At 42.6% G+C, this 24,081-nt stretch overlaps 1 protein-coding gene across 8 annotated transcripts in view; it reads right to left on the reverse strand.

Annotated features, from left to right (window-relative positions):
• pdlim7 (PDZ and LIM domain 7) overlaps positions 1-24,081 on the reverse strand; it is a 34,308-nt gene that overhangs the window by 1,422 nt on the left and 8,805 nt on the right. For 6 of the 8 annotated variants that reach the window (XM_076102873.1, XM_076102875.1, XM_076102874.1 and 3 more), the window contains 8 exons: positions 19,689-19,840; positions 13,906-13,933; positions 12,783-12,979; positions 3,631-3,683; positions 3,131-3,368; positions 2,392-2,572; positions 2,091-2,211; positions 282-397 (listed from right to left, as the gene is read on the reverse strand). In XM_076102873.1, coding sequence (XP_075958988.1) covers positions 282-397; positions 2,091-2,211; positions 2,392-2,572; positions 3,131-3,368; positions 3,631-3,683; positions 12,783-12,979; positions 13,906-13,933; positions 19,689-19,840 — 1,086 coding nt within the window. Of the gene's footprint in view, positions 1-281; positions 398-2,090; positions 2,212-2,391; positions 2,573-3,130; positions 3,428-3,630; positions 3,684-5,371; positions 7,565-8,566; positions 8,604-9,029; positions 9,185-9,798; positions 9,841-10,297; positions 10,315-12,782; positions 12,980-13,905; positions 13,934-19,688; positions 19,841-24,081 lie in introns of those variants that run through there. The other 2 variants (XM_076102879.1, XM_076102878.1) reach the window with 2 other exon arrangements.

Consider the following 24,081-nt stretch of genomic DNA (forward strand, 5'->3'; position numbering starts at 1 on the left):
TCAACATTACCAATGTGAATTTACACTGTTTTTGACTGGCCGGACAGCAGGTACATATTCTTTACTTGACTGCATCTAATTTCGGTTTTCTTCACAGAATGAGAGAGAGATGGAGAGAGTGATAGACTGCAGGTGACAGGGCGAAAGAGAGAGCGAGAGAGAGAGAGAGAGAGTGGGGGGAAAGCTTGAGGTCCAGAGATGGGAGGCAGATTTTTCAGGTGGCCAGAAGAGATGGGGCAAAGAGGGCCCCACAGGGAGCCATATCAATCAAAATGACTTACAGCACAGACGAAGCACGAATCATGCCAGCTGTAGCCCAAGGCCTCCAGGAACCGATCCCCGGCATCAATCTTAAAGTCACAGCCATGGCATTTGGTTCCAAACATCTTCTCATAGTCTGGAGTGAGAAAGGGGCGGGGAGGAGAGAAGGTGATGTGATGGACATCGATCAGAATGTAATTAATTAAAAAGGGCTTGTAACATCCTGGAGATCAGGTCAAGCATCCGGCATGGCCTCCACAGTCACCTTATGTGAACACTTAACCTTTGTAGGGTGTACTGGAGCACAGAGTGTGAAATAGGTTCCCATCTCTCTTTCATCTGTTAAACAGAACTGAAGGATTTTGCTCTTGAAGGCGAGTAATATCCCTCTACACACACACACACACACACACACACAACGGAGGACTTGAACGACAGCAATAATGATGGATGAAGCTGTTTTGAAGCAACGTGTTGGCTCCTCTCCTCATTTGATACTCCGCGTTTGCGGTATTTTGTCCACCGACCGTACATCAGTGCCTCTCCACAGTTTAAGGGAGGGATTACGATGAGGGGAAATTGCTCCAGATACTTAACTGGATTTGCCAGTCCCTTTCATCACAAGGTCTCTTGGGAAAGTGTCAGGTTATAATGCTGCTCGAGAGTGAGTGGGTGAGAGCGGCACGGTCCCTGAAAGATGCTGAGGCAGCAGAATGTTTATCAGAGCTCAAGGCATTATTCAGAGTACGAGTACTCAGGTTCTGGCTTCGCCTCTGATAAACCAGCGATCCACGTCAGAGCCTCAGCGGTGTGAGAGAGAGAGAAGCACGCCGGCCTAGCTAAATCATTTACAGCATAATAGAAGAGCACACACCATTCATAAAGTTCAATAGAGAAACGTATGAAGTAAACTGGAGCTAAATAGATTACAGCAGATGAAAACATCACACTTTATGATTGACTGTGGTTTGTGCCAAGAGATTCATGATGTAGGCCCACGCTAAACCCCACAGTGACAGTACAACAATGCAATGTTTTACAAATGCATTGATAAAAAAAAATATATATATATATATATATATAGAAATTAAGAAAACTGGAGGCAGTGAGCTATTTTTTTATTCAAAAGAAAACTATAACAGAAAATGCACACAGCTAGACCGCTGAATCAACGACTGGCTGCATCTCACTGCTTTTGTTCCCCAGCTGCTGTCACGTAGCCTGAACGACACTGTTCTTAGCAACAGCATCCATTTAAAGTAAAAGGATACGACATCTTTGATCAAATAAGCTCGATCACAGACTTAATGCTGCATGGCGGGGTGTCAGTTCTCACTCCGTTCATTCATGCACTTAGAGCCCAGTGCAGATTTAGGATAAACATGAAAGGCTTGATCCATGCGTTAACTTACAGGGGGTCTTACATGTGTTGAGATATTCTCAGCTGGCGCTGAAACTAATCAATCTGCACAGTGAGGATCTTCAGCATGCTTTTTTTTGTTTACTTTTGCCGGTGTTTCATGTGTTCCTGCTACAGCGTTGCCTTTAATTCAGGTTGAGAGTTTTATGTTAAACCTGGAGTTTCTGTGGGTGTCACGGTTTGTTCAGCCATTGTGGTTACTGCTGCGGTTTTCTTACATTCTTCCTCTAGAAACCACATTAATAGGACGTTTCCCTTTGTTTCCAGCAGAGGAGTTTTCACTACGGAGATTCCTTCATCTCTTTCATGAAGCCTCTAGAATCTGTGACGGAGAATGTCGTACTATAAAGTCTGAATGAGAGAAAGACACCGTCCTTGAGAGAAAGGACAGAGCAGTTCAATCTCTTACCTTTCTCACAGTAGGGTTCGCCCTCCTCCATGTAAAAGGCTTGGTTCCTGATTGCAGTCTTGCAGGCTGCACACTTGAAACACTGAACATGGTAGGTCATCTTCAGGGCATGCATGATTTCCTGATGAAGGGAGAACGGGTTATTATAGTGGTGCTGGAGTACAGCGGAGACCAGATCCAGATATTCTTGTACAAAGAAATCACAGACTACCAACCCTGTGAAGCAGCAGCTCTTTTCAAATTCAAAATATTTCCATGTTTCTGGTTTGTGTTTTGCTGAACACAGTAGTGCAGTTCTTACCCCTGTGATCTTCTTTTTGCACTTTGCGCAGTTGGGAGCGTATCGGTTATCGTGGCACTTGGTGCAGTAGACGGACCCTCTCTCCTCGAAGAAGCCCCCCTCATCCAGGACCGCCTTACACTGTGAACATGTAAACTCCTCCGGGTGCCAAGAACGCCCCAGCGCGACCAGATACCGACCCCTGGAAAACACACACACACACGCACACATCAGAGGCATTATTGAAATCTGCAACATCACTTTCCACCTAAACAGGGAAAACAAGGACAGCTCCAAAGGAAATGTCAGCACATGTCTGACAAACACGCAGCAAAAGCTAACTGGTCCCTTTGTGAGCGGTGACCACAAACTGGAGACATGTTTTTTTTAGTTATTCTGGGAACTTTGTACCTGCACTTGTTGAGAAACAGTTGTTCTGTTTGCTTGCAATAGTGACCAGAATAATAACGAAGGTTTATCTGTGAAATGTGTGTGAAATGAGATTTAAATTATTTCAAAATCAGCATAATGCTCGTCTCCAGTGATAAAAAAAAAAGCGTCTCCAAACTGTGTTTGCTATGCTAAACTATGCTGACTGACTAAATTTGCCGCAGACATACAATCTGTCACCGCGTATATTAACGGCGTTAAAGGATGTGTCATTTCTCTAAAAAGACTTTGAAAAGGGCAAACATCGAGAGCGTTTTAATCTGCCGAAATGAATCAAACTGTCACCATTGATGTGGTGGTGCGGTCTCACCTTATGATTTTGTTGCAGGCGCCACATACCGGGGTGCTCCCGCCGTCTTCGGCTGCGTGCTGCGCAGCCTGCAGGATGGAGCTGCGGTTCTGCATAGGCGTCGGCTGGACCGGCTGCTGGTGCTGAGTCACGACTGTGCTGGTCTTGTCTGGGCGAAAGCGGTCGGCGAAATTAGGGTCAGTGACCCACGGTGGTCGAGCGGAGGGACCTGAACTGCCCGCTGCTGCAGTCTTGGAGCCTGGGCCAGGGGGGAACAAAACAAGGACATTTGTTTTGGAGTTACAGCAAAACACTTGGCTGTGACTTTGAATTATTGCACAATGGGGACACTTTTATGTAATATACACGCTCCCTCCAGATGTACGTTGTAACAGATTTGTGTGTCAACGTTGTCGCTGCTGATGCTCATGTATTGACACTTAATAAGAATCTATTAGCACAACCTCTACTGGATGCTGCTGCGGTTCTTCACATACGCATCAGCAGGAGCAGAAACTCACCATCTGGTTTATCTGCTGCCTGGGCCTTGGCAGGTGAGGGAGTTGGCTCAAGGCTGTGAAGAGGAAATGACTAATTAGAGAAAGCGCACACACGCACACACACACACCTCAGTAACCATGGTTACTACTCAATGAATATCATGTTTGGATATCAGCAGCCATTGCTGTCTCCATTACGTTGTACCACAAATGACCTGGTGTGTGAATGATAATAAGCATCATGATTAATATGAATCAGTATGGACAGGATTACCATGGGCTTCTCACCTGTTGCGGCATGACACGCCGGTTGAGTGTCGCCGATTCAGGTGAATGTTAAAGAAGATACACTGTAATAGAATTGGAATTGATTTGCGGGCCATTGTACACGATTAAACACCAGCCTTTGTGAGACTTAATCAATCACGCAATTTAAATGATCAATGGCGCAACAAAAGATGCCGCGGTGCACATTCGGTGAAGGCATTAACAAATGGTTGAAGAGCTGCTACTCTAATGAGAGCAACCAGAAACACGAACGTCTCGGATTGATTGACGTCACTCACGGGCGAAGTTAGAGAACGACAAACTCAGACACGCTCTGCTGACAGATTTGGATGCAAACAAGTTTCGCTCCAAGCCTGCATGTGCAGAAGTGTTGAAATAAAGAGTTTGTTTCCACATTTCAAAGTTCCGTTACCCGCAGCAAGCATCACTATATTCAGAAAATCTTCAAACCATGACTGAGAAGAAAAAAAAAAAAAACTTCTGAGCCAAGATAGTGCGCTCTGGAGACGTCTCATCTTGGGAAAAAATATAACACTGCCTAGGGCATCCATCGTGTTTACATCAGCAACTGTGCAAGCTACAATACACTAATGAAACATGATGAAATAATTTCTCATTTGCAAGGAAAAAGAAGAAAATGTGAAATGAATTACCCTTCAACAGCCTTGTGCCGCCTGTACCAGGTTAAAGTTGCCCATCAATTCCACTTCTTATGTAGCCACACAGCTAAACATAAGAAGCTACAGAGGCAGGAGAAGTTACAGACAGAGCTGGGAGCTATTCAGCAGGAAGACGAACAAAAACAGTACGCTATTTTCCAACAGCGTACTCTGAGTAATAAAAAGGACATTGAATCCCTTTGCAATAGCAAGAAGATGGCTTGCAGGGCTGCTGCCAGCCAGGAAGTTAAATCTTTCTGAATTAAGGACGGTGAGATTTTCGGAAAGAAACTACAGCAAAACAGAGTGAAAAAAAAGGAAGAGAGGAGGCTGGATGAGAAAGATATCCGGCAGTTGGGTCAAACAAAAAGGACAGAACAAACCTGTTTCACACACAGACCCTGGGTCAGCTACCTTTCACCCCACACACTAGCAAGCCTGCCTTCTGGGACCCCAGCAAACAACATCCTGGCCTCTACGCTCCCTTACAGCGCTGGCCTACATGACAACAGACCAGTGGCACCGACTCCTCAAACACCTTTGAGAGGTTTGTTTGGCTGCACCTCACTCTGGTGAAGGTTGCAGGTGCAAATTGGAGTACATCCTCTACAGCTGCTTATTCCCACCTGGAGCGGCCTGGATCATGTTTTCTTGACATTTGCACCGTTTCAACATCCTCCCCCTCCCCCTCCTGCTCAGCATTATGCAGGTGCACAATTCCCGCATCACAGACTGTGCAGACAGGAGGTTTTTCTTTGCCTTTGACAGAGTTTTGGACATTCTGCAGAGCAGCGCCTCAATATTCCTACAGAACATTTTCTTGACATTTCCCGTTTGCTTGAGATACACCTGGGTTTTTTTTTCTTTTGTTTTTTTTCTTTTGGCTTCTGCTCCTGTGGGATGCATCGACCTGAGCAAAAAGGAAAGTAGGAAATTGTTGGCAGCTCAACATCCGGCAGAGAAAGGAGGAGGTTTTGATTTTAGATGGCGGAAGAAGCCACTGACACGCGTCACCCTCCATAGTGTGGAGGTAAATGTGACGCAGCGCTGCAAAAAACCTGAATGTTGACAACTGACAAAATGTGAAACATGGCGGCACAAGTCTGAGAGGGCAGAGAGAGGCACTGCTTTTCTACAGGCTGCTTTTAATGTATGCAACAAGCTCTTGTTCCTTATTATATACAGGGCACGGCATGTCAAGAAAACTACAATTTTGCAATTAATGTAGAGAGTTTGGAGTTGTTTTTCATTACACGCTGCATGTTAAACGTAATATTTTTCACTTCAACCATAAGACATTATTGGTTTTTCCACTGACTTGTTATCGTTATCCGCTGAAATGTGTCCACACAGTTTTGATTGATGACTTCTCCTAATTTGACATCAAGTGTTTCAATACAATTATTGGTAATGATTTCAACTAGTTTAGTTATAGTCACGGCATATAATCAGTTCTTTAATAATTGTATATTTGGTAATACTACCAAGATTTCCTTACCAACAACACAAGTAAAGCTGAACCTTTTCTGTATGTGAAATTGTCATTTCCTTACTTATTTCTTTAAAATAGCAACCCTGCGGCCATAAAATTCATTATTCCTTCAACAATATATTAATGGAGAGCACTTCTCGATCACAAAACATCAGGCAGCTTCATCTCAACCATCCCACATTTTCCCCATGGCCACCTGAAAGCAAATGTACATTTTGTACCTTGTCCATGGACAAGGCTTTCAAACAGTTTCCAGTTGTCTTTTTAATTAAAACTGATGTAAAATGAGAAGTGTTTTCAATGGTTAGGCGCCATGTATTAACCAGACATCGAAGCTCTTCTCTCTCTGATAAAGGCCCTTGTACTGCGGCTGAACTATGATAATGTTGGTATTTTTATTAGGTATTAAATACTCTTTGAGCCTTTTATCCAAGACTAAAGGCTATAATTCCTCACTGTGCACCTCTGCACTTTATGATTTTGCATTACTTCATGCATTTATGCCCCTTTGTTGTGTTTATGCCTGACTGCACAACGATTAAAGTAAACCTTGAACCTTGATCTTAGAGAAGGCACATCGTGTCTTCAGATTGGCACGAAAACTGAGGAAACCTTCTTCTCCACAATCGTTTTTGTTCAGTACACGAGGTAAATAAAGAAACTGTTGCAACTCAGCTTAAGAAAGAGAATTCATCCTTTTAAGGCGGAATACTGAATAAACAAAAAGAAACAGAAGAAAGGACAGAGAAGCAAGAGTTGCTTTTTTTCCAGATGTTTTATGTTTTTGATGACAGCAGAAAAAAACAAAAGTACAGATTTATGTTCCTTTTCTTTCTTAATGTTTGGAGAAGCCTACGAGATGAGGGGATCACAAATGAAAACTCCAGAGGATGAAGAACTCAATAAACAGAAACAGTCAGAGAAAGTGAGAGAGAGAGAGAGAGAGAGAGAGAAAGAGAGAGAGAGAGAGATCAAAGGAGGGTCTGAACTTCACAATCAAAGAAGAATAACGAACAGAAAGGCGCTTCCCACTGCTGAGACCCCCCTTCCCACCGCTTAACTCCCAAGTAATGCAGTGTGAAATGTAAAACAGGGCCACAGACACAATGGTCCACAGTGTTGTCAACAATCATCAAGACAGAGATTCAGAGGGAGATCTTACACTTAGGCTCAGTATGCAAGGTTCCACTTTGGGCTTTGTCATTTAGGCTACATTTCTTCTATTTTTAGTTTGCTTTTCTTTTTTTTTTTTTTTTTTTCAAACTTCTTTTTCACCTCATCTGTATCTGAAAGGTGAATTTGTTAACTGCCATTGGACGGTCAGCTATCTTCAGCGTCATTGTCACGTAGTCGTTGCGGTGTGGCTATCGCTAGCAGGCTCCGGCTGGGCTCTGCATCCCATGGCGTCTAGGATGTCGCTCAGGATTTGATATTGAGGGCGCGAGCAGACCTGTCGTGGTGCCAATCCCTCAGACGGGCATAGCGGGGACTCTGAATCTCAGTGAGGAACTTTTCCCTGACCGACAGCAACAGAGACATGAAAACAGAGATAGGCAGGAAGGAAATGGATGGTAGGGGAGATAATAAACACAAATAAGAGCATGAGAGAGCAGAAAGTGGAGTAAAGTGCACAAAAAGGTGGAAAAAGTAGCAGAGAAATAAAAACAGGTGAAACACCAAAGACGGAACAAGGATATGATGATAGGTCTGGAAGGCAAATATTGAAAGTGAAAGAATATTTTCATATTTTGGGAGATATGCTTATCCACTTTCTTTGCCAAGAGTTAAATGAGAAGATTGACTCTTCTGTTTGTTAAATACAGCCAGTAGCCAAGTGCTGAGCGTAGCACAGAGTCTGCAAACAGAAGCAAACAGCGAGCCTGGCTCAGTCGGAAGGTAACAAAATCCACCTACCAGCATGAAGCTCACTAATGAACACGTTTCATCCCGTTTATTTAAAACATACTAAAAGCACAAACAACACAATGTGGTTTCAAGGGGCATTGTGTGTCGTGCTGTATCTTAACCAGTCACTTCCCAGAGTCTATGCTGGAGGCCTAGCAACCTCGTGGTAATGACGAGACTCCCAGAAGTTAATGCGCTCGGCTGAGGAATAGTCAATGGGTGGATTTTGTTACCTTTGAACAGAGACAGATTAGCCGTTTCCAGTCTTTATGCTAAGCTAATTGGCGGTTGGCTTATGAGCTGGGATACAGACGGGGGGGGGGGGGGGGGGGGGAATATCAGTCTTCCCAGCTATTCCACGGCAAGAAAACAATTATTTTATTTACCCAATGTTCAATTTCTTAAAATATAATGATGCTATGAATCAATAATAATAAAATAATCAAATGTACAAATCACACCACACATGCCAGTATTTAAAGAAGCAAAATTCAAATAAAGGTGGGTTTAAACCTTGAATTTCTGAAATAGTTGCCAAACTGAAGCCTTCCACACACAAATGCACAAACACTGGAGACCGACGTGTTCAAATCAATGAAACTCGAGATTTTACCTGGACCTCTTCATGATTTCATCATCTGGGTCCTGCACTGAGAGATCCAGGAGAGACACACATTAGCATGCCCTTCTGATAAAGAAAGTGCTTTTCAAAGACAAACAGCTGACCACGTGCGGTTCTTACACAGCCTCTGTAGTAATAAACCTGTACATCTGTTCCTCAGACTGGTTACAGTCACGAGCAAATCTGTGTCACTGAAGATAGCAGCCGCCTGACAGTTGAGGCCCCTCTCCACGGCAAAGAAAAATAAAAAATGAACACCCCCTGATATCCACCTTTCCTGCATGTCTCACTCTGCTGCCACTCTCACCGATAGTCGCTATGATCGGATCACATTAGATCAACTGCTCAGTCACAGACCTACACCTTATCTCGACTACCAGAGACGCCCACCCCTAACCCATCACTCTCTGTTGTCTCACTCTCCCGAGTGCGCCAGGTCTGGTCCCCGACTTACTGAAGTCGGTGCCTGTGAGCTGGGCCAGGATGCGGAAGGAGCGGGACTGGGTGGTGCCGGTGCGGGGCTGCCAGTCCTCAGTGTCCTGGATCAGCCTCTCCTTGCTGCGGTCGTTGGGGATAAAACAGGCCAAGTTCTCCACCCTGAGGCCGTGCCTGCGCACACACCCAGCAGCAGCACACAGCAGGCGCGGTTAACACAAGCCCAACGAGGGACTACCCACTCACACCAACCCGGCTAATCAAGACGACATTGAAAATAGAGGACGTCCTGCACAGATCATGCAATACTTAATGCTCAGCGTCACGGTCACGCAATAAGCGAGCTAATGGACATCCATTACTTAGATTACTCATGGGCACACTATAGACGCTCATAAATGGACATTACCGCATTAGAGAGCGTATTTATAACGGTCATTAGAATCGATGGGACCTGTCAGACCTAGCCTAGTTTGTGGAAACATTTTAGTATGTATTAAAAGCTTCTATTTTGATGGGCAACTCAAGAAGCAGAACAAAAGACGCTTTCCGTTTCCAACGTTTCAGCAGGGTTGCCGGTCAACTGCAGCATGCATTTATCATAAAGCCAGTAGAGGATGAAGATGAGTGGTTACTAATAAAACTAGCTTTGTCCTGTAGCATCTCTATTCTGTAAACCGTATCTGTGAATCTACGGAAGAGCAACAACTCTCCTCTCTTGTCATATCTAGCCTGGCCATAATAACCTAATAAGCTGACAAGCCAGCCAGCATGCAGCTGCCCCTTACTTGTACTCTTGGCACACATCACCATAGTAAGTCGCTTCACCCCTGTAGAACAGACCAAAGTTGAAATAGATTGTATAAAGATGTCAGAGGGGAGACAGACGATAGGAGACATTAACATAAATAGAGATTTTGACGAGTTAAGAGCTTTTAGACATTGTGATGTTTATAGTTTTGTTTTCAGTGTGACTTGTGAATTACTCCTCTAATCTTTGCCTTTTTCTTGTAAATTATTGGATGATTTTAAATGAAGTTATTGAAAAAAAAAAAAATATATATATATATATATATATATATAAATGATATGTCGTTTTTTTATATTCATCATAAAGGCTCACTACCAGTAAACGTATGCAACCAGAGAAGGGTTGCAAGCACACCAAGAGAGGTCACAAGACAAAAAGGAGTGGAACTATTGTGTGCGAGTGTAAATGGCAATTTAAAAAAGGCAAACAAGCAAACATTTTGTCTGGACTGTTCATGAAAATAGAAATATACTAACTTGTCAAGAGCTTCCATCTGTAGCGTTTGAAGAAAAGAGGAAAACAGAAAATCAGAAGAAGATCAGAGTTCAGCTTAAACTGAAGAAAAACCAGAACATGTCGATACTGTATATGCCATGGGTTGTCCACAACAGAAGACCAAAAATGCAGGATGCAAAAAAAAAAAAAAGAAAACGTGCAAGAGATGCCACAAGACATGCAGTTATTGTCAACAAGCTCAGAGAGAAAGACAGCATTGTTTGTCTGTCAAATCATCTATTGTCCCCCTGACCCGAAATGGCTGGCACCAAACCTTTGCCAAACATCTCACCCATGTGCACAAATGCGTTACAGAGTTATGTAAATGGTTGTAGCATTTGCCCAAATTAGAAAAGAAAAGAAAAAACCCTTCGCCTGATTCATGTGCCATTGAAGTTAGTCTAATTTCTCTTGTGCTCTGAACTCCATCCACAACGAGAAATGCCACAGCAGTGACGCTTCCTGATGTCAGGGTAAGCTCTGTACAAACATCACCACACAAAACCTGTTTGAATGCGACAGGCCGAGACACATTAGACATTATGCCGTTTGCATCGGACTGTTTACTGTCTGGAGAAATCCAACAATGTCTTCATCGGAAGAGGGCCGACAGTTATAATTAAGATCTAATCTTCTCAAAAGTGGCCGGAGGAATGGGTTTAGGCCGTCTACAGAGAAACTTCACAAAAATGTGAGAAGCTCTCGACAGCAAGCAAGTGTGGCTGCTTAAATTATCGAGCGCCGGGGCAGTAAAAGCTGATGAGAACTCAGCAGAATTTATGAGTCAGGCTAAATACAGCCGACGGGCCACATCTCACCAATGGCTGCAGTCGGATCACGCTATGACTACATGATCCGAATCACAGGAACCAGACTGTCCTGTCCTCAAAGACTATCTCACGCCACACTGCCTTCTGGATCATCTAAAATGAGATTTGGTCCATTCCTGGAATCCTTGTAAAATCTGAAAACCGGTCAAATTCTGACATTTATTTTGTGTAATTATAGAAGCAAGAGTTTGGTCATTGGAGCAGTAACTTCATCTTTAGTACACAGAAGAGATGATAGCTGCATTACAGCTCTGAAACCTGAAAAGTTACTGTTCTTTTCAATAATTTACCACCAAATTGATCAATAAAGTTTTCAAGGAGAGACTGAAGATTCACTTTTCCAACACAACCGATCAAACCTTTACTGGAGGGACAACATGTGAGAAGGCTCCACTTCAAGAGTTGGCTGAGCAGCTTTTACGTGGCCCATAAAATGTGTTTCATAAAAAAACAAGATGCACCGTGATCAAGACATCCCATCATTAGTACTGTGATGTGACAAATGACCCGATAACTTCAGTAAATCCAGAGAATCATGGAAAAAAATGACACCGACATCACCAGTAAATTACTTTCAAGCGTAATGCTTAAATGAGCTATGTAAACAAATGTATTATCAGGAGGTATGACTTCTGACTAACGCAATGTTTTACAAACAACACAGCTTCTAATAGCTGAGGAATACTGCACTTGAAAATTAATTATATTTCTTTTCAACATCCTACTGACCGTAGCAGCAAGATACAAGTAACAATCACAGTCGATCAATAACTCATCTGTTGAAATAGCAGATCAGTTTGAAAAGGTGGATCGATCTGCAAGAAATTATACATTCTTCAAAAGTCGTACTTTTTAGTATTTGTCTATCCCTCTCACATATAGTGAGGACGACGGGAACAAAAGGAAAAGATGGAGAAAAATCAATAGTACAAAAATAGATCATAACTTCTACAGCGGCCAAAGAGGCAAAAAGGAGCCAGAGAAAAAATAAAATTGATTTTAAAAGGCCATAAAACTGTGACTGATTATATTGACACATCCTTCACTAATCTCTGTAAAACAGGTTTTGTCAACCGATGAATTCCTTTCAGCTGAAGGAACCAGCTTGAATTGCAAATGTCAGCTAAATATCCCCTGCTATGCTAACGAAGCGTTTGCTTTCAGCTGTACGATAAAGGCCAACAGGATCATTAAGGTTTGTTTTGACAAGAGCTGACAACCTCCTCCCTTCCCCCCCCCTCCCCAAGTCATTCTATGGCCTGAGTCCATCTATGATACAATCTATAGTGGCAGCTTATTACTGCTGGCGTCTTAAACAACCGCATACGTTTATACACAAGTCATCATATGCTTGGTGTCTTGTTTGTCACATTATTGGCAGGAAGTGGAATAATTAAGCAGATCTCAGCAGTGAGTCAGCATACTGTTTATGTTTTCTGGAATGCATCTTAAAATCTGTGACATAAATTTGGCAATAGACTTAAGTAAATTGTTAACATACTGTCGTTTGGAATTCCTGAAGGAGTTATTTTCTCCTTAGCGTAAAAACCAGAATAATGAGACATCAGAAATACCATTAAAACCACATTAGGCACATTGTGGTTCCGAAGGGAATAGTGTTTATTTATCCACCTACCCATTCTGTGGCTGCTGCATACTGGCACGGCCCTGTGAGCTTTGGGTGTTAAGTTTAGGAGAGTAGGCCACAGGTTTAATAGCAGGTCCTGAGTTGGCACTACCACCACCTGCTGAAAATGGCCTCGCCATCTTGTTAATGGCTGTGCTGGGGGCAAAGGAGTACTTTGGCTGCACAGAAGCCGGCACGAGTGAGTCCTACGAGGGCGTGGGAGAGGGAGACAATGCAGCACAGCAAACAACATGCGGTTAGACATTTTTGACACACAATGAAAAAAAGGTCCTTCTGCTGTTGCACAATCCCAAGGTTTATATTAAGAAAGCTTCCAGCACAGCCCAATATTTTTTATATTGCAAATTATTACTCCGGGGCTGAAGGATCAGCTCTGTGAAAGCCTGCAGGCTTTTCTCTGTGCACGGAAGAAGTGCTTAAGAAGTGTGAACACAGACATTTTATTTGTGTTGGCAGTCGGCCACGGACTGGCCAAAGTAATCTGCTGCTGCTGGTAAAAAGGAAAATGCTCAAAGTGAGAAATTGTCATATTTGACGGACGAGTCTCACTAATGAGATTTCTCACCGAGCATTATGCTCAGACTGCAAAAGAACACCCACTGAAATAGAGCAGTGACTTTGTGAAGAGTATTTTGTTCCTGCGGTCTTGCTAAAAATATTGTGCAGCACAAAGCAGTTCATGACACCATTGTACCATACACGCCGTTATCAGTTGGGCAAGTAGCTCTTAAGAGATTTGATAGTGAAACTATTTGCATCAGTATTACACACTGGCTTCAGGGATTGTGCAAGGCATCACTAAATAAACAACAGAAAACCCCAAAAGCAATATTCACAACACTCCATCCAGCAAACGACTAATCTAGCGACTCAGTGATGCTTCGCTAATGCACAGTGCACGGGCTCTGTGAGAGCTCGACAGGTGACTCCAGTGAATCAGATGAATTTAAACACAAAGTGACATAACACACTATTGAAGCCAATTGTGAGCAATGATTAAAGGAAGTTTCCAATTCAATCAATGTCACTGTAGTCCTGTAGCAGACCATGCCAAAGCATCCCAGTGTTCATGCAGAGGTGAGCGCAATGTTTCAGACAGATTTAGTCTTACCTTCTGCTCTCCACCCGCTTTGAAAGCTCTGTGAAAAGAAGAGACAAAAGTTACTACACACTTACAATAAACTCACAAACACGAAAACTTGTTATTTAATAAATCACACAAGTCTGCAATGTTTCAGCCAAAGGATAAGTTTTGTTTGAGACAATGGCAATGTTGAATCTCCTGAACAATTTACTTATGATGACTTATACTTTTGAAACAAAACTAGTATTACACATTTTACTAAATCTAAATTACAATGACAAAACCTGGGCTATAATAAATGAGTCTGATTACACAGATACAAATATCCACCTCATATTGCACAAAGACTAATTGCTGGACTCACACAACAGCTTAGAGTGTGACTTTAGCTTTCAATTTGATTTTGTTTGTTTTTTACTGAAAGGCTCTTATTGTTGTAGTTTTGGCCATCCTTCCCATTAGTTAAGACAACATTCTAACAACAAGCTTAATTGCTTAAATAGGGAGTTGCAGGAACCCTGCTTGAGACGGTTTTATTGCAAAGAAGTGATCAGACGGGTTTTAAACAGGACCAGTTTAACCCACTTATCTAAACCACTCACAGATGCAAGAATAAAAGAGAACGCACTCACAATACCCATAATAATTATCCAATGCATCATAAAACTGCATGAGCACACATGTACGACTGAACCAAGAAGTATCCCTACTGTTGGATTCAGGATGTTTACAGTTCGGTTGTAAGTTCACTTTTGTTTTCATATCTGCGGTTTGGATAATTGGGTTAAAAACTGGACGCGTTTGCTTACAATGCCTGCTTGTGATGCCCCATGGACCCCACTGCAACGCCGTCTCAAACGGACTCCCCTTACGCCCCTATGTCAACAATTAACCTAAACTGCAAAGATGGTACAAGCAATAGAAATGATGCGAGAAAAGAACCAGGTTGTAAAAACAATGTTTTTTTTCTCTCTGCGGTATAAACGACAAAACCTCACTACATCTCACCTCGTCTTTAACTGTCTGCAGATTCACAATGCTGCACATGCCACAGTGTAGTGCGCTTCCTTACTCTAATCCCAGGATTCACATTGCTGCGGTGCCTTTGCTGACTGGAGGAGACGGTTCATTAAAATATCTTAACACAGTAAACATGTAGGCGCCTAGCTTTATATTGCTGCTGGCTCCTGAAATAACTAAAACATAAACCACTACCATCCTCTGCCCAATGCTTGCATGCTACACAAAGCTCCCACAGGGTTAAGCAAGAATGAACCAGCCCTCATTGTTTTCGGGCTACAGTCACACAAAACAATGGGCAGCGCTTCCTGCGACAATGAGAAACGAATAAGCACTCGTCACTGCCTGCTCAACGCTGATAGAGTCGGGTTGAAGACAGGATGACAACAGGGCTGTATAGATGGAGAGTGAGAGGAGCGAAGGGAAGGCACACCGACATGTCTGTGCGTGTCACACTTCTGGGAGACTAATCAATGTGACGTTCATAGCGCTTCAGCTCGCCTTAACCCACAATTTGATGAGTCACACTTAAAAGCAGGGATATAAGGACAGTCTATGACAACCGCTACTTACTGTATTCATTTTGGCAAACTGGACTTAGATGAACAAATGTGGAGATGATCAAGTCACCGTTTCATGGAATCCGTTTTTCTTTTTTTTTTTCCTTGGCCCAAATTTGACCTGTGCTGAAACTAAATACGCACACTATGAGCTCATTTCCTGCCTCATTTCATTTCAAAATCTCCCATGATACTGTAATTAACTTTGCACACATCACCGACAAAACTCAACAAACCTCTCGGCCGATCCTTGACATTGAGATACGGACCTTGTGAGTTCCCTGTAGCTGCTACATGATCTCCTTTCTTTGAAGCTGAAAATCTATTGCCCATTTTTTTTTGGATTCCACTTCCGATAAAAAGCCCCTGGATAAAGCCTCAACCTTCCCCATAAAAATGACACCAAATGATCATTGGTGTTGAACAAAATGAGGCACTAAACCAAACAATAGACCATATGTCATCACCGTGCGGCTGTCCTCCTCCCTCCACATAAAAGAAACTGTGGATTTCAGCCAAGACACGAATAAATAAAACTGACAACAGCTCTTCTCTGGGAAGTGCTTCAGGAAAACAATATTTGTCTTACAATAGGAGAAGGCGAGATGAAGAGAGCAGCCCGGGGAGTCATGGGTAGTGGAGGAATGTGAGATGTTTACAATAGCTGGCCTCCACATGGAGATGAGAGATAGAGGAGGGAAACCCCCGAATGCCGCACAAAGTATGGTGAAGTGAACCTGTGGCTTATCACAGGCCTATCGAAGCATTGCACCAGTCCCTGTGAGAGAACGGTTCATTAAATGGGCTTGTGTTTTAAAATGCAAAAACAATATTTGCTGCCATCACGGCCCCGTTTTAAACAATATTTCACACACAAAGCTACAGGTTTTTGGTATGCAACACCCCTCAACACATATCACACTTCAGCACCTCAATTTCATCTTCCTTCACAAGAATAAAAATAAATCTCTAACCCGCAGAGAAATAACTACAGCGAGCTTTCAGTGTAATGAAGTTTGCTATGATAACACACAAAAGATGATTTGTTCCAAGTCGTTCAAAATTAGTTTACATAATTCTCATTCGGGTTTTGGCATAGCATACCTGCCCATAACAGCAAGGGAGCAGGCCTAGTAGAATCAGCTCATCACAGGTTCAAAATATGTTTGATGATTAACGACATCTTGTTAAGATAACACTATCTAAGTCTGAGTTTGAGTTCTGAACGTCTGTTAGACAGACGCATCATCCTGCTCAAGTACAACGACTGATCCATCCCTCTGCAGAGAGCGTGGCGTCACTTTCTTTGACTTACCCCCTCACCACAAAGGCCAACAAGGTCACTTTTCTAATTCTCCTCTACTTTTAAACTCTGAAAAACCCCACCCATGTCTCTACTGCGCTCTCTCCTTCACACACACACACACACACACACACACACACACTCCTTTTAAGGCATTTAGTGTTTGTTCCGCGTGACGTCTTTCTGCAGGAATAAAAAAAGAAACATGCAACATCAGCAGTGTGTCTTCTTGGCTGTATGAAATGCAGGAATTGCAGCTCTTTGATAGCAAAGAGCTGCAACCTTTTATAACACCCCTACCAGATACAGTAACTCTCGTTATCTTTGGGCATAATAATAACCTGCTGCAATATTTATGAAACTACATATTGCATACAAGATTGCAGTAGTAGTAACACTCTACAAATCCCCAACTCAAAATCTGCCTTGTTTAACAATCTCTGTGTTGCTCTACCTCCAACCACCTCTCCCTCTCTTCTTATTCATCTTTCCTGCATTATTCCGAGAAAAATAAAATCAGAATTTCCGGGATTCATTTCTCTGTTTTTTCTCGTAAATTTGCCGATTTATTCTCAAAGAGTATCAAATTTGCAAGATTATTAAATCATAAATTCACAAGGTAAAAAAATCGTAAAAGATGGGGAACACAAAACCAAGTCAATGCGTAATAGTGGGGGAGTTTGTTACGGTAGCGCTTCACTTTGCAAGGTTGGATCAACCTCGTCACACCACAGATGCCCATCCTGAACACTGCGGCAACGTGAGCCGCAGAGTGCAAAATATGTTGTGTTGTGACGGACTCTCCATCCATCCATTCGTTCTTATCTCCGGATGGCAGGAGCAGCAGGTTAAGCAGAGTATTAAAGATGTCCCTCTCACCAGCAAACTCTAAGGACATAATTCACCGTAATCTGTGGTTCAACACAAGCAGTTATGTTATGTACCTTTTCTGTGTTATCGCCCCTTCACACCGACAGTCACAGTTGGGTACAGTCCTTTGAAAGCGTCAATGTGTAACTTTGGTACACAGTGTGTTTTAATATGAAAGAGACGTGTATGCATCTTTCAGGACCTTTACCTCACTCAGAAGCAATCCTTACTATAGTGACAATACTTTGAGAGCAACAAAATTCAGATTTTATAATCTCATAAATTTCACTTTAATCTCTGAGAATATCAGAGTTTTTGTCTAGTCAAGTTTTCTCCCTCTAAATATTACTATCCTCCCCCGACCAGTAATATTATTTTTTCCTACAATTGTCCGAAGACGCAGTCGTACTTTTCACCTTTCTCAAGCTATTCTATTCAAACTAAAGTGATAAACTAGTTTAATCTTTGCTCCTTTACTGTTTTTTAAGCGGTTTGGCAGAACACATCACATCTGTGCTCAGTATTCGTTTTGCATTAGGACTGCAACTAACTTTCACTATAGATACATATGGATATCACTGACTTGATGAATAATTTATAGAAATAGTTGCCTAATAATTTCCTGTTGAATAGACTAATCAATGCAGCTCTGTAATATATTACTAAGAAATACCAACGCCAACTCCCTTTCCCGTTAAAAAAAACAACCACACGAATAACCCTATTTTAAATAGAACACATTAACTTTTAAACCCACTGGATGAAGTGATCTGTGCTGAGAAATCCACGTTTTATGAACGTGAGAGGAGACAATTATATGTTGAACAATGTGCAGCAAATACTGTATACCCCATGATCTCTACATCTCAAACTGTTAGTTTATGTGCTGGCTGTTTTCTTCTGGAGGGTCATATAAAATGACCTGTGGCTGTTTTGACTCTCAGCAAACTCAACAGTCGAGTCTCTTGGCAGGCAACAACTAAATGAACTCGATGTGGAAATAGCGGCGTTACAGCAGGGATCACAACCTCTTTACTTTATGATACTCATAAGTAGTCTCGTGACAGCGGCAAAGCTCATCATGGTTACATTCCAGCCTTTTGTGGGAGGGAAGTCTTCTTATAATTAAGATTCTGATGAAACATTTGGCCTGCACTCTACAGAGATACTTCATCAGTAAGGAATTCCTGGCAGGAGTTATGTGAGCAGGTATGAGTGCTGCCTTTTTGTTAGTTATCCAGTGCTAATTAAAATAAGTCAAGCTAAATTAAAAAGAAGGTGGTTTTCTGGCACACACTTAGCAACCAAGTGTTTTAATCTGAAGAAAGACTTTCTCTAGATCCATTATGAACTGAGGCATGAAGTAAGGTACTTGTGGCTCCAACCAAACAAAGGCCAGTGTATCCGCCTGACAACATTTGGCATGCATATCTGCTGCCAAGTGCAGACTACTGACCCCTGATCTTGCTTCTTTTGTATTTTGAGGACAGAATATTGATGCAATACCAAACTAGAAAGAATTCAGAGCATGTACCTCACAATCCTCTTGTTAGTAGCTGATAATGTTGAGAGGTTTCAATCAACATCAACATACATATTGATGGATGATAAAGTCGAATTTTGTATAAAAGACTTTGGCATCAACGGTTGTAGGAAAACAGGACAGAACCAATTATGTGAAGATTGGACATAATTTATAGAGGGAGTGATAACAAATAAAGCAGTTTTAAGTTTCTTCACATTTCAACAGTTTTTGAAATATCGTGCTCACTACTTATAGACAACGGAGACAAACAGGATTCATTTCATAATTATATTTTTGACAGCATTGGTTGGGACTTTTATGAATAAAATGAAGTCAAAGTCTAAACCTAAAACTAAACCTTGAGTGCGTGTGATTTTATACCAATATGTTTCGCAACCAAAGCAAATGATGGTATTTCACCTCTTTCACGCTCACACGTTGTGGTGTTTTATGCCGATGTGTTTGACCGAGATAAGATGGAGGGTGTGATCATGGAGTTCTTCGTTTCATAACGCATTGCCATATGACTTACTTGCTGAGGGCGAGGGTAAGGGAGTCTGTTGCTGCTCTGATCTTGTTCTGTGCCTCCACATGGGTCATGTCTTCTGCATTAGTGTCACTGATGGACACCACCCAGTCTCCTACCCCGACACCAGCCTGAGCCGCCTTACCGCCCGGGGTCAGCTGGAAAAAAGAAAAAACACAGGAACAGAAACCAGGCGGAAGTTAGAGGTACAAGGTCTTCACAGGAGAGGACAGTTATGTGGATGAAAACATGTCCTCATTCTGCAATATTTGTATCCTTCTTGTATCTCGTTCTTTTTCGAGGATGGCATTTTTTCTTTGTTATCACAGTCGGTAGGTCATGTCTCAAAAACATTTTGATAAACGGAGTGGAAAAAGTACTTAAATGTCATTGTCTGACTTCACTATAATCTTACACGCATCAGCAGTTTAAAGCAAAATCCAGGAAATCTGAACGTGTTCAGTCGACTCTGCTACAATGTCTGTGAACGACACTTAATAATCAGCTCAGGGAGCCTGTGTGTCTGGGCCCTGACAAGCCGGCCGAGATATTTCACTCAACACTATCGGGAACAGGCATTATAGGTCATCATGATGTCATCAGTCATCAGTGTATGATTTGCTGCAGATGTGACTCTGAAAGGAACTCATGACAGACAAGGACCATATGTTACAAATAGTCACATCATTTACTGGAACAACCCATCTAGACAGACAGGTAAGTCACTGACAAAACAATGACATCATCCTCTCTTCACCCAGACATATTGAGTCAGAGCAGAAGGCCGGAGTCTTGTTACAAACAGCAAGAACTTGACATAGTCTATATGGGTAGTGATGGTGTTCTACATGTACACAGCGGTTCTAGAGGACATGGCAGACAGTGAAGACTAATATTCAGAGCAGAGATGCCAAATCGTGTTTAGTAAGGGCTTAGTCAGCTTGCCCATGCAGCTTAATGAAACTTGAGACTTGTGTAAAGGTCTCAGATAACTGGAGTTCAAAGTGTTCCGCATCAGATAAGTAAGCGAGTGTCAGGATTTCTGGCAAACAAAAACAACAAACTATTAGGATTACTCTCTGATGTCATGGATCCCTGCAAATGTTAGCTCATCAAAAGCTCAGAGGACTCAGCGGTTCAATCAATACTTTTCTGCCATGTTCAGCTAAGCTATCACACATGCCGCTTTGATTCCGAACATTAAACATAAACACTTGTGTGAGCAGGGAGGCAATATGCTCCGTAAACCGACGACGAGATACAACTCCGCTCCCCGCACAGACAACAAAGTCAAAGCCCGTCTTGATTTGAAAGATGCCAAAGCTAAAAAAAAAAAAAACAAGGAAGAAATGCAATCCGCTGGGGCAGTCCAAGCTATATTTATTCTATAGCAAAGTTCAAACATCACTTTAATTGGCTTTGATTTGCACTCACAGGAAGCAATTAGAGAGAAATAATTTCTCCAGTTTAGGAAGACTTGAAAGAGTTTGAACAGCGTACACTTGAGGAAAAACAACTGTGACATGGACACCAGTGACATGTTCTGAAGAAGGGGCACAGCCTGGCACTACAGAGAGCCGCAGACCCCTTTTTACTGCTATACTGGATTTTAAAACTTGAGAAACATTTTAACAAAACAAAAGCTTTTATTAGCGTTCAACAACAAAAACACCATGAGCCTTAGCCACAAAAGCACTGTCAACGCCTCAAGGGAGCTGTAGTTGTTTAATTCTAACAAAATCTGTTAAATTAAAGAGGTTTTAAAATGTTACTAGCCAGTGCAGTAATAGATACCCCTGTAGTGTCGACAATGAACAGAAAAGACCATCGTTGTGCGTCATGTTCTCAGAAAAGAAATGGAATCAAATTGAGCAATGAAATTAATTGCAAGCCAACCTTGAAGTAGGTTGAGAATGTGGGTCTGTGCAAAGAGTAAAAGTTACTCTATTTATATAAAAACAGCATGGGAAACACAGACAGGTGAAGAACTAAAGATAAACTATGAAATGAGGAATGCAAATGTTTTCGTACAGAGCCCAAGGGGTCACAGAATGTTTTGATGAACATGAATAGAATAGAGTTAGTAGAGATTCAGAGACTTGGATGTTCTACACTGTTGGGATCTGGCCCTAGTCTAGAAGCACCCATGCTCCGTCCTGTCATACAACGTCTGATGGAAACTCCAAGATGAATGACTACACCTCCCAGCACAGCCAAAACTTGATCCTGGCCCCTCATTGGCCAAGAAATGGCCCCCCACTGTTCGAGACCTGGTTTATAAGCGAGCAGGAAACGCCATTCGCTCTCTTCCCTCCGGACCTCGTCCTGGCAACAAGAAGATTCACGAGGAGCCGCGCCCTCATCAAACCCTATCAGGTCACATGTCACCTTCGCTGGTCGAACCTACAGACTGTGTTTTATTTTGAGTTTTGGATCCTGTAGTGCGAGAACGGATAACTTCTATGCCCCGTTCTCCCACCCTTTTGTGTACACACCGCCGGCAGAAGGTAACAATCGTTCCTCGCCGAAGATTTCCGGGAAGGACGACCCAAACCTCGTCCCTCAGCCGAAGTTAAAAAGCCCCTCTCTGCAGCGAGGAGGCCGAGTCTGCGCCAGCCAGCCCCGAGGCCGCGCCACCGAGAGCCAGCGGCTACTCGAGGACCGAGTGATCCCCACCACGGGAAACGTACCCCACCGAACAAAGCTTCTACAAGTAAGAGTTACTGGTATCTGGGCCTAGCTTAGCTTAGCTTAGCATTAGCTTAATTTAGCCTATTCGTTATGTCGTTGTTATTCCTGTATCTTGTTACGTTAAGTTACGGTCGTGTTATAACGTGTTATTGCGCAAGCATCGCGGACCACGGAGTCCCGTTATACTGTGTATTTCCTGCTATAACTGTTTGCATTAGATCCATCGCTGCTAGTGGATGTGGAGGTTGTGATTTTATCATTTCAAAGACCAAAACCACGGTGGCGGAGCCTCGTCTCGCCGACCGAGTTTCGGGGTGATAAGAGAGCAATACTCGCATCTCACCGCCGTGATAAAGATCTGTTTGTTTTGGGGATTCTTTTATTTTGTTTTTGGTTTTATTCTCTCCTCTTTAAATCGGCTCTGCGAGTGAGATCTAGAACCGCAACTATCACCGCAAAAGCGTGCTGTTCCTCACTGCCTCACTACTGCGCAGAGCTCGATTTTCTCTCTCTCTCTCTCTCTCTCTCTACTAACCCGCATACACACGTAGTTAGAGCTACTGATTTTGGGTGAACCTCTCAGACTCGTGATTACTTAATCTCTGACCCCTACCCACATGGTACACCGTCCCACGTGGTTCTAGCAGCCACCTCTCCGCCATTTTGGTCGCCGGTCTCTAGACTCACCATCTTGGCCTGTAGGCTCACACGCCCTATTGAGATTAACCACCATCACTGTTGAGTAGGCTCCCCCCCCCTCACCCTTTCTTTACACACACACACACACACACACACACACACACACACACACACACCTACATGTGCATATATTGATACACATATCCTTACCCCACTTTATTCATTTGACTTTAGGTATTAGATATATAATTGTATGATAGTGTTTGTTGATTTTGATAGTACTTGATTTGATCATTTATTGTTTTGATTTAATAAACTCTGTTATATTTTAAAGAGCAGTCGTCTGTGATTACTTGTGCATACGTGTGTAATAATAACTGGATGTAGTGGCCTGTGCTCGAACTTAAACCTTCACTTTCACTCTGAATGTGTAATAGTACTCAGACTATTGACATTATGAGTGAACGCTAATTATGAGACTTAGTTTTATTGTTTGGTTATTGGTCCCTGTTCGCAGGGTGGTGCCCCGTTGTTATTAATAATCATTAATAATTGTTACTGACATTAATATTTCTATTGATGTCAAGAATTTAGTTTCTTAGATGCTGATAAACCAAACACGCTCCTCTACGTTCCCAACAACACCAAGGAGCACTGAAGCTGCTCTGGAGGCCTGTGGTGGCCCAACCCCTTACTCATTTTATGCTGGTTTTGCATTCTACTTGTTACCCATCTGAATGTTCTCAAAAATGACATACCACCATCGAACATTTACCCCCAAAAAAAAAGCTGACGTCTAAATGTAAAAGGTGAGACAAAGGAGGTTAAAAAGAAGAGTCCTACAGATTGTAGGTTGTGTTTGTACGTGCATGCGAGTCTGTGTGAGCTGAGTTACTGATGGACACAGACACCTGTGCTCCTGGCTCAGGTTCAGTGTGCAGCTGCTCCCTCACTTGAGAAGGCAGCAGTTAAAGTTGCTGCGCTCAGACCTTCGGATGGTAGGGGGGGGGGGGGCGTACGGAAACCCTACACCCCTCCAGCAGTTTGTCAATATGACGAAGGACGGTGG

The sequence above is a fragment of the Anarhichas minor genome, unplaced genomic scaffold (assembly GCF_050575085.1).
Source record: "Anarhichas minor isolate MPS153535 unplaced genomic scaffold, ASM5057508v1 ptg000028l, whole genome shotgun sequence".
NCBI lineage: Eukaryota > Metazoa > Chordata > Actinopteri > Perciformes > Anarhichadidae > Anarhichas > Anarhichas minor.